This window comes from Pinus tabuliformis, chromosome 7 (assembly GCF_031772625.1).
Source record: "Pinus tabuliformis cultivar Carrire ecotype Pingquan chromosome 7, CPIR1, whole genome shotgun sequence".
NCBI classification, from domain to species: Eukaryota; Viridiplantae; Streptophyta; class Pinopsida; order Pinales; family Pinaceae; genus Pinus; species Pinus tabuliformis.
In genome coordinates this window covers 854,076,224-854,087,361 of record NC_142293.1, presented here as the reverse complement: position 1 = coordinate 854,087,361, position 11,138 = coordinate 854,076,224, and the positions used below count along the sequence as shown (strand labels likewise).

Below are 11,138 nucleotides of genomic sequence, written 5' to 3'. Positions count from 1 at the left end.
ATTCTCATTGCTTTTTGGAGTAGTGAGTGAGTGGATTTTTTCTAGCAAATTGAACGCTAGTAAACTAAAATCGAGTACCCTATTTTGAATATGGTCAAAATCTCGGTTAGATTGGTTTTTTTACTATCAAGTTTGAACTAATGTTGCAAACTTTGGTAAAGAAAGGAAAAGTAAATTGTTTACTTTGTTGAGTAGCAAGTCAAGGACGTTGAGAGTTGGATTAGAAAAGAGCTAAGTTGATTCATCTTCCCCAAAATCATTGTATATAAATTTGACAGCGCATTGGCAAATCATTTTGTAGCGAACAACATTACCAAATCATTATTTAGAGACTACACAGTTAATTAGAAAATGGACGCTACCAAATCTTTTCATAGTCATTGTGGAAAAGAAAAGAAAATTATTGGAGGATTGCATTTCGGATTGAAATCTCCTTTTAGCTTGCCCGTTGCACCAACAGGTGGTTGGCAGTTTATTGCTAGTGCGTTTGGTGCCAGGGGGTCATAGTTTCAAACCCCGTGTACCTAAATCGTTTGACATTTTTTAATTGAAAAAAAAACGGTTGTTTGGCCGATGCCACCTGTCCGCCAAGTTTGGAGTTTGGGGTTTTGCTGGCCCGCCAACCCATTACCACTTGCCTTTGCCAAACTTAACCGTGACCACCAACTTGTCTTTGAATCCACCAAAAATAGTCTAGACTGCCAACTTATCTCCTGCTAATCACCTCGCCATATTTGGCCAAGGTTGATCGACCAACCACATGGTGCCACGTGGCACCTTATGATTAGGCCATGTGACGCCCCGTGATTGGGCCACTTAATATGCCCAGTCATGCACATGTATCACGTCCTATTTGGCTCGAAAGATTTCATACTCGTTGACAGAGATTCCATGTGGTGGCTTGTGGGAGTGCTAGGTGGCAGTCTGTGGGGCCTACCTGCACAACAAATTTAGATGGTTATAACTTTCACATACGGTGTTGGATTGACATGTCGTGCACGCCATTGGAGTTAGAGTGATGAGATCTTTGATTTGAGCTAGGTTTCAGTGAGATTTGAGGACTTTGAAATTTTGGCCTTTTGGGATAGTCTTAGATCAGTTGACCTCATCCTTGCTTGGGGGTAGTATATGCAGTGGATGCCTACAATTGGGTGGAAAGTTTCTCTATCAACAATTGATTTCCTTAGACCAATTTGTTTTAAAGGTAAGTGTTCCATATCTTTAATGAAGTGTTATATAATTCTATTGATTAAGCTTGTATGTTGTTTATGTATGAAGTTGCATACATAATTTTTTCAAATGCTTTTTTAAATTTGGAATTCCCATATAATTTATTTCCTCGAGACATACGTTATGCATTTAAGGTTGGATTGTGATGGGCACATCTAATTCAATTCATTTATGCATATTCAATGGCTACATGTTAGATGCCAATATGAAGTAGGGTTTTTAAATAAACCATCAAACTTTTTGATTTTGAATGTTGTTCAAATCCTTTGACCAAATTTAAGTCCTTTTGTTGATGTTCAAAGTGTTCAAGGATCGTAAGCCCCCATATGCTGAAATTTGAAGTATTTACTTGGAATAAGGCTAGCGATCTTTGCTTGTTATGGGTTAATTTCGTTATTTAATCCAATTGGGTGATACTTTGAAATTGGTTGATGAGTTTTTTCGAAGTCGACTTGATGGCCTTGTTCTATTTTTCAAAGCAGCTTGACTTCACATCTTCAAAAGAGGCCTAATGAATACGGCCAAGCTTTTTAAAGGTGTTCAGTGGGAAATTTTTTGAAATGACTCAACATCCTATTTCCTTTTATTAGGTATATATTTTCAAAGCACCCACCAGTCAATCTTTTGAAATGGCCTAATGATCTATTTCTTCACATTGTGTGGATGTTTTGAAAGAACATAACAGATAATTTTTCAAAATGGCTCAATGGTATAATTCTTCACATTGAGAAAATATTTTGACAACACTCAATAATCAATCTTTTGAAATGGTTTGATGGCATATTTCCTTGCATTACACAGATCTTACAAATGCCCCTAATGGGATTTTAATAAATGGCCTAATGGTGTATTTCCTTACATTAGGTAGATAATTCAAAAACACCTATTAGGAAATCATTCAAAATTACACAATGACCTATTTTCTTACATCAAGGAAATGTTTTGGAGGCATTGAATGGGTGATCCTTCTGAATGACCCAATGGCCTATTTCCTTTGTATCATGTCAAACTTTTGAAAGGGCTAGTTGGGTCAATAATTCAAGAAAATGATTGATTGTTTTATGCTATTAAAGTGATTCCTTTAAATGGCCTTAATGGAAACATGAAAAGGGTGTTGTGCAAGGTCTTTTATCCAAACAAAGAGGATTAGTTCAAATGTGAATGAATTCACAACCTTCATTGGAAAAAAAAAAGCATTGTACGCCCCCTGAAGTGTGGTGATAGAGGGAGATAGTTACATGGAAACCTTGATGTATTCATTGTTATTATGGTGAAGAAAATACTAAACTAATTTTTAATTATGCAAATTTTTTAAATTTTATATAATCATTATGGAATATATTTAAAATGGTTATATACTAAGATTTATAATTTTAATAAAACTAATATAATTTATTTATTTTTGAAAGGTTGTTGGATCTACCTTAGATGGTTGAAATATAGTTTGTTATCCTCTCCATTGTAGTATAGATCTTACTTGAGGTGAAGGATGAGGTGAGAAATTAGATATGTTTAGTTTTTGTTTTTTAATAGAATTTAATTTTGTTAAATATTTTTTGGTAAATACTATATATTATATTAATTATATTTTACAAAATTGTTTATTTATATTTATCCATATAGATATTAGTGTAAAAGAGATCAAGGAGTAAATTTAATTAGTCATCATCAATATTGTTGTCTATTTGGTTAATTAGTTGTAAATGCTTGGTTTGCAAGCACAATAATCTACATAAATAAGAAATATCATTCATGAAAATCTTGTTCTTGCTCACTTAATATTTGATACCATTTATAAATATCACTATTATTTATAGGATGTCATCAATGTTATGATGCTATTATTAGATTTGAAAATTGTATATATTATTGATTCAATTAATTACTTACATATATATATATGAGTAAGCAACTCAAATATGTATTAAGGATTTTGAATATTTAAAATATAAAATAAGTTAAAAAAATAATAAACAAATATATAATAAATTAATATTAAAAATAATAATTAAAAAAATATGTATATTAAAATTGAAATTTATTAAAAAAATAAATCATTAAAATATGAATTAAAAGATTTAAAATTAGAAATTAAAAAATATATGAAAATTTAATTAAAAGTAATTATTATTTATTAGACAAATAATATTTAAATAACTAAAATATATGAAGCCCCAAGGGTTAGCTCAATCGGTCAAGCCGGGGCCTCGCCAATGGGAGGTCACAGGGTCGAAACCCGAAAGCTCTTGGGGTTAGGTCTGTGATGGCCGAGGGGTGTGACCCCCTTCGGGTGGGGTCCACCCTAGAGACTTCCGATCCTGGACGTAGCGGACCACTGACCATGGTTGACCATGGTATCCATGAACCAGAAGTGAAAAAAAAAAAAAAAAAACCAAAAACTAAAATATATGATCCAAAAATCTATATTAATTTATAAAATTTATATTAATTTAATAAATATATAAATTGAATAATAATAATAAAATTAAATTTATTAATGAAAATTATTTAAAAATCAAAATTTATATTGTGTTGTATTTAAGAAAAAATAAATATTAAAAAAAATCACCATAAACTCGAATAAACTCGAATGTTATGTGAACCATAAACTCAAATGTTATTATGGCTCAATATTATTACTACTCCACATGATGTAAAATATAGAACATTCTGTGAAGATTAATGACACAGCTCTCTCTCTTTGCGGGGTGTGGTGAGCACCGTGGCCATCTGATCACAATTGTAATTCATTTTGCCTTATGATTACATCTCTATGAAGATTAATGACACAGCTCTCTCTCTTTGCGGGGTGTGGTGAGCTCTCTCTGATCTTTATTCATTACTGTTTTCGCTGCCTTCTTCCCACCTTTATTCGATGAAGCCATTTCCCAGTCGATGGCGCAGGGACTCGATTACTCCAGCACCCCATTGCAGTTTGGAACAGTGAGCCACTTCAAGCGTCACCAGCGAGCTCAAATGCTGAACATTGGGCAGCGTCTGTAAATTGGGACACCCAGCCAAGTAAAGCCATTTGAGTCTCGTTAAGTTCCCAACTGACTCTGGGAGCCCCTGCAGGCTGCAGCACCCGTTCAAGTAGAGTCCCTGGAGGCCCGTCAGCTGCCCCACCGAGTCTGGGAGCCCCTGCAGGCTGGAGCACCAGCTCAAGTCGAGTGTCTGGAGGCCCGTCAGCTGCCCCACCGAGTCTGGGAGCCCCTGCAGGCTGGAGCACCTGGTCAAGTAGAGTTTCTCCAGGCCCGTCAGCTGCCCCCACCGAGTTTGGGAGCCCCTGAAGGCTGGAGCACCAGGTCAAGTCGAGTGTCTGGAGGCCCGTCAGCTGCCCCACCGAGTCTGGGAGCCCCTGCAGGCTGGTGCATTCTTTCAAGTGGAGTGTCTGGAGGCCCATCAGCTGCCCCACCGAGTCTGGGAGCCCCTGCAGGCTGGAGCACCCGGCCAAGTCGAATTTCCCCAGGCTCGTTAGCTGCCCCACCGAGTCTGGGAGCCCCTGCAGGCTGGAGCACTGGCCCAAGTCGAGTTTCCTCAGGCTCGTCAGCTGCCCCACCTAGTCTCGGAGCCCCTGCAGGCTGGAGCACCCGACCAAGCGGAGTTTCTCCAGGCCCGTCAGCTGCCCCACCGAGTCTGGGAGCCCCTGAAGGCTGGAGCACCCGACCAAGCGGAGTTTCTCCAAGCCCGTCAGCTGCCCCACCGAGTCTGGGAGCCCCTGAAGGCTGGAGCACCCGACCAAGCGGAGTTTCTCCAAGCCCGTCAGCTGCCCCACCGAGTCTGGGAGCCCCTGAAGGTCGAAGCACCAGCTCAAGTCGAGTGTCTGGAGGCCCGTCATCTGCCCCACCGAGTCTGGGAGCCCCTGCAGGCTGCAGCACCCCTTCAAGTAGAGTTTCTCCAAGCCCGTCAGCCACCCCACCGAGTCTGGGAGCCCCTGCAGGCTGGCGCACTTTTCCAAGTGGAGTGTTTGGAGGCCCGTCAGCTGCCCCACCGAGTCTGGGAGCCCCTGAAGGCTGGAGCACCAGCTCAAGTCGAGTGTCTGGAGGCCCGTCAGCTGCCCCACCGAGTCTGGGAGCCCCTGCATGCTGGAGCACCTGGTCAAGTAGAGTTTCTCCAGGCCCGTCAAGGTCCCAACTGAATCCGGCAGCAACATCATTTGTTCACAGTTTAACGCGATATGCTTCAATGAATGCATATCATAGAATTCGTTTGGTAAAGTTTTAAAAGAACCATTTTTGAGGACAATTTTTTCGAGCTGATTCAGTTTCCCAATAGACTGTGGAACCTCTGAAAGGGGAGCATCAATATACAATTCCCTCAACTGTCGTGGTGCCTGCAATGCGTACATAAAAACATTAAAGTTGATTTGCTTCTGTCAATGTCACCTATTTGACATTGTGATAAACAAAGACAATTCTTAAATGCAAGCAATTTTTATAATTTGAAGAGAAATGTAAATCGATGTGTGTCCAAATAAATTAGAATTTGTACTACCTCAGATTCATGTTGCCAGAGTGTGTTCAATTCTCGCCCCTGTATGTATAACACTCTTAAATTCCTTGTTGGAATTGTGAAAGATATTGAGGAAATCGGACAGTTCTCCCATTGGAGATATATCAGTTGTCGTAGCTCCCCTGCACTGAATACGCTTTCAACAAAAGAACCTTCACCCCTAAGCAGTTCCAACCTGCTTAGGTTGCAGTTACCCGCAACATTTTCGAAAAATTGTTCACTGCCATTTCCATAATCCATGCTAATTCCTCGCACCTGAATTGTTCACTCGGAGCTGTTAAAAACATTATTTTTTCTTGAAAAAACTCAAAACAAAAAGGCAATTTAGATATCACAATGCTAATTCGAAAATCCGTGGAGAGCTTCAACATACGTACAGGCGATAAGGGGGAAAGAGTACGAAGAAGATTGACATTTGGTCGCGAAAGCCGAAGCGGATGTTCCTTCTCTGCTACATCTCTGCCGAGATCGCGGAGGTGGTCGTGCATTCTTATACACTCTTCACTGTCGATCTCCACAAGGCATCTGTTCTCTAAGATACGGAGACCCAGCCATCCGTCCCAGCCAGATCCGTTCCATATAGCGATGGCGGTATCTCTGTTTTCTCCTATAAAAAAACAGGCGACGTCTAAAAAGATCCCCTGCTCCTCTTTATCGAGACCATCATAGCTAATTTTAAGCTTGCTATGAATATCCTCAGGAAGTATTCTTCTGATTTTGTTTAACTGGCTTTTCCAAAAGTCAGAATCTTTTCCACGAATAGCCGCTCCAATGACCTTAAGAGATAAGGGCAATCCATCACAGAAATCCAAAAACTCTTCTACCAGTTGTTCCAATCCCGTCACAGGACAACTCTGGTCAAAGGCATGCGAGCAGAATAGTGCTCTGGAGTGTTGTCGGTTAAGGCCTCTTTGCTGGTAAATAGAGTCCTCTATAATTCCCGAGCTTGTAAGTACATCCCTTTTGCGAGAAGTAACCAAGATTAAACTACTGGATTGAATGGTGTCTTTCACCGGTGAAAACAATGCGTCAAGTTGATCAATATGATCAACATCATCTAAGACTATCAGACATGGGGGACAGGATGAAAGATGCTTTTGGAGCTTCCCTATGCCTTCATGAATGTCTCTTATTTGCTCGTGCTGCAAATGAGCCAAGTCTTTAAGAAGTGCTGCCTGCAATGAAGTTAAAGAACTCTTGGCTGCTGTTTCTCTCACATCAGACAGAAAACAACATCGATCATAAGTTGATCTGTGTCTGTTGAAGAATTCTTTTGCAAGGGTCGTTTTGCCTACCCCCCAAGACCCACAATTCCCACAACCCTAGTCTTCTGGCTTTGCTGCTGCAAGTGCACAATTCTTTTCACATGTTCTATTTTCTCATCCAGGCCTGTAGGATATTTGGCCACATTAAGAGGTGTTTTACTAACCTTTCGCCACACTTCTTCTACGACCGCATCAACTAGCTGCCCTTCGTCACTGAACAATATGCACAGTAATATGATTATGGAGGAACGTCTTATGTTTAGTGAAATAACCAAGAAAAACAGGAGAGAGTATGGCCCTTACCCGTACTCCTTGGAGACAAAACCGCTTTTATTGGAGACAGCAGAGAGAGCATTCCTCCATTTTTGCAGAGTGCTCCAGTCATGTCGTGGATTCGTTTCGTTGGTATCAGGATCTAATGTTCTCTTCTTTTCTAGCCTGTGCAGGTCTCGAGCATACCTTCCCTTTTCGCCTTGTAGACTCGGGAAGATCCAGCGGAGGATACTCTGCGGCAAGATCCAGCGGAGGATACTCTGGACTCCAGCGAACTCTCCATCTCCACTCTGCGTCCACCGAAGTTCGGAAGGATCGACATCATGGAAGACTGGAATAATTGTCGACTTGGATTCCACCATTAGCGCGAGCTCCTTAAGGCACCAGGTTGATTGGGCATACGTTGGAGAAAATATTGCGACATGCACCGAGGCGGTTCGAATAGCCCCTTCGATTTGATGTTCAAAGTTCTCTCCCTTGCGCAGTTCTGGCTGGTCCAAAAATACATTTAAGCCACGTACAATAAGCCGACGGTAGATATGGCTGGCGAGGCCTTTCTTTGTGTCCGGACCGCGGTGGTTCAAGAAAACGTCATAAACCTGGCCAGTGTTGGTGGATGAAGACGAAGAAGAGGCGATGCATGTGATATCCGCCATCGGATACAGAAGAAGAAAGAAGCAAGCGAGATCCAAGACGTTTTACAGAGAAGAAAGAAGCAAGCGAGATGCAAGACGTTTTACAGAGATTGGGAATGAGCGGTACCTCAATATCGGTACCTCAATATTTTCGTCTGAATGATCTCACCCGTGCAAGACACTAATATCTGGTCAATTCAGAGGATCTGTTTTTCGCTGAACGAACCATGTCGATATATATTTCTATTTAGGATTCTTTTGTTTTATTATTAAATTGTGAAGTCATGAAAGTTGCTGCTAATTTCCTTCGTTCACTGCATTATTGAGGGTTGCCGCCGAGTCACCGACCATATACCTATTCCTGGATCGTTCAGAAGATATGCTGACCACAGATATGTGGGGCGCAATATTTATGCAAAAGCAACTGCATCCTCTAACCCGAGACATGATAAGTTAATTTATTAAGCAATACAGGTGGCATCCATCCACAGAAGAAGCAAGTGGGAGTCGACGTCCATCGCTGTAAATTAAAGCAGCAGCAAGTGGGAGTCGACGTCCATCACGGTAAATTAAAGCAGCAGCAAGTGGGACTCTAGCAGCAGCGAGTGGGACTCTGAGTGTCGACGTCTATAGTTGGCAATTTCATAGTACAATGAATGAAGGGCATAACTTAATAGGTAGTTTAGTGTCTACTGAATTCATTAACTAGCATTTGCATCAGATGTTGCAATGGAAACGCTGTAAGGCATCAATTCAATAAGAATCATGACATATAAAAAATAATTAAAGATAAAAATTAGTAAACAAAATGCCATTCAAACCTAGAAGATAAAGAGAAATCACTTATGCCAAATTTGACAAATTCTATAACATTTTCGAACACAGATTGCCTCTTAATCTTCAAAGATGGTATTTCAAGTTCCAATAGCAAATATTTCATAGATTTTGAAAAAATACTAGTAGATGAGATAAACTAAATAAAATCATATTAATTCATGAACAATATGATAAAGAATTAAACATGAATATCTGCATAGGGTGATGATGAGAGTTAGCATGGAGGTATTGGTTAGTGTGAGTTTTTATGTGATAAGCTTAAAAGGAAAGTGAACCATAGAGATGAGTAACGATGACATTTAGGAAGGGTAAGGATGAGTGCTCTTCCAATTCCCTTGTAAATTGGATATGCGAGAAAACATTGTTGAGGTGATGAAGAAAAGCTTGGAGGGATGGAAGCCCATGAGGCCACACTACGGAAGTGTCATCAATAAACTTGTACGAATGTTTGGGTTTCTTATGCCAAGAATTAAGGACCATAGAATCAAAATGCTCCATAAAGATATTTGCCACAAGCAAATAGGGAAGACCCCATTGTCATTATTTCTGTCTGTTCATAGAAAATACCATTGTCATAGAAAATACCATTGTAAGAGAAGAAGGTCGAGGATAGACAAATTTTAATAAGGTTAAGGGTTTCAAGGTCGACCAACTTGGATATTAATTTATAGAAAATACCATTGTAAGAGAAGAAGGTTGAGGATAGACAAGTTTTAATAAGGTTAAGAGTTTCAAGGTCAACCAACTTGAATGTTAATTCTAAAGCTTCAGGAACAAGGATTTTTGTAAAGAAGAAGACGACATCAAAGCTGACGAAGATGTCATTGAGGTCAAAATGAATGGATTAGCTGACGAAGATGTCATTGAGGATTTTGCCTTTTGGATGAAGTGGGGGGATATTTAATGAAAGAATAAGATGTGTAGCAATTAACTACCCACTGAGGACATTATGTATTGTACAAATCGAATCTGCGACATGGTGGAGACACCCAAAAAACAATTTATGCTAAACAAAATTAAGATTGTTAAACATGGGCTAACTCCGGAGCAAAAATGAAATTGAATTCACATTCATATTAGTGCAACTCTGATATTCAGTACAAACTAATTCGTCTTCCATCACATCAAGCCTCATCTGAATACAGTGTTTTCCTACCTTGGTTTCCATTGTGGATTGGATTTATTGATATGTCCATTTTTTCAAGTGGGTTGAGAGCCCGAGTTTTGGGTTTCAGCTTATAAATGTGACCAAACTAACTACTTGTAATTACTTCAGTAGTAGTCCCTACCCATAGAAATAACAAGCACGCACTTCATAGATGAAGAGAAATTATGCTTTTTAAAAATTTGTATTTAGAAATGTACAACCCAGGTCTTCTTCTTACATTGGCTTTTGGAGATTCTTGGCTGTTTTTCTTGCTGTCATCAAGCTTTGCAGAAAATCCACTACTCATCGTCCTCAGAATTAGCAATACCCTCATAGAAGTTGGTTCTGAAACCACTGTAGCCTGCAACAGTCAAGAGTACATGACGGTTGGTTCTGAAACCACTTTAGCCTGCAACAGTCAAGAGTACATGACGGTTATGCGCCAATGGCATCACAACAAAGCAATCCGCAACCGTACAAATTTCACATCAGCAACAAGATGTTGCAATAATTTAATAAGTTAATCAAAGCCTGCATTCTAGAGAACTCTGGATCTGAGCTGGATCATGGTAAATATTGTCTTTGAAATTGACATGGAAGTGTAGAAGAACAAAAGATTCTCCTGTAGAAAGATGCGAGGTCTCCAGATCTAGATCATGCTTTTCAAATTCCTCCAGAATCCTCCACATATATCTCGGCCTTCTTTGGGTGGTAAATATGATAATTGCTTCCCTTCCATAAATTTCCACGGCTACCTTTAGGTCTGTGTTCATGTCTGTTTTTTGTCCAGATTGGATTTCCAGCAGACGGTCTCTCTTTCTCTTCAGTTGATGGATATCCTCCTCGAGCTTTCTAATGTAATTAATGGCTTCCTCATACAATCCACATCTGTCAAGCTGTATGAAGAATTCAAATATATAATTTAGGCCTGCGATGTTACAGTTTGATATAGATACAGTATGAGTCGTGGAAGGCATCTAATGTTGTAATTACCTTGGGAGGAGTAGTAGGCAAGAGAGATGCCAATTGTGTACACAAGTATTTCATTTTTTCATACGTCACTGTTCTGCGACTATTTGGCTTTTTTTGGTCTTAACATTCGTCATTTGATCCACATCTCGCCATACTATTTAAACATGAAATAAAAACACCTTGGGAGGAGTAGTAGGCAAGAGAGATGCCAATTGTGTACACAAGTATTTCATTTCTTCATACGTCACTGTTCTGCGACTATTTGGC

The 11,138-nt window shown here is 39.8% G+C and overlaps 1 protein-coding gene across 1 annotated transcript; it reads right to left on the bottom strand.

Moving 5' to 3' along the window:
• Positions 1-4,664: 4,664 nt before the first annotated feature.
• Positions 4,665-7,936, bottom strand: LOC149250303 (disease resistance protein Roq1-like). Its single transcript, XM_089453614.1, has 5 exons — positions 7,311-7,936; positions 7,132-7,220; positions 6,120-7,033; positions 5,725-5,997; positions 4,665-5,563 (listed from the first exon to the last, which is right to left on the bottom strand). The coding sequence occupies exons 1-5, from the start codon at positions 7,934-7,936 to the stop codon at positions 4,790-4,792; spliced, it is 2,676 nt and encodes an 891-aa protein (XP_089309740.1). The 3' UTR covers positions 4,665-4,789.
• Positions 7,937-11,138: the final 3,202 nt, after the last annotated feature.

What these genes read in the sequence shown, in the direction of transcription:
- LOC149250303 (XM_089453614.1), bottom strand. Translation starts at nt 7,936, where the DNA reads ATGGCGGATATCACATGCATCGCCTCTTCTTCGTCTTCATCCACCAAC. An exon ending in TGTGGCCAAATATCCTACAG is followed by an intron (nt 7,034 to 7,131) that starts GCCTGGATGAGA and finishes CTTGGGGGGTAG; the next exon opens with GCAAAACGACCCTTGCAAAA. An exon ending in CTCTTTCCCCCTTATCGCCT is followed by an intron (nt 5,998 to 6,119) that starts GTACGTATGTTG and finishes TGAACAATTCAG; the next exon opens with GTGCGAGGAATTAGCATGGA.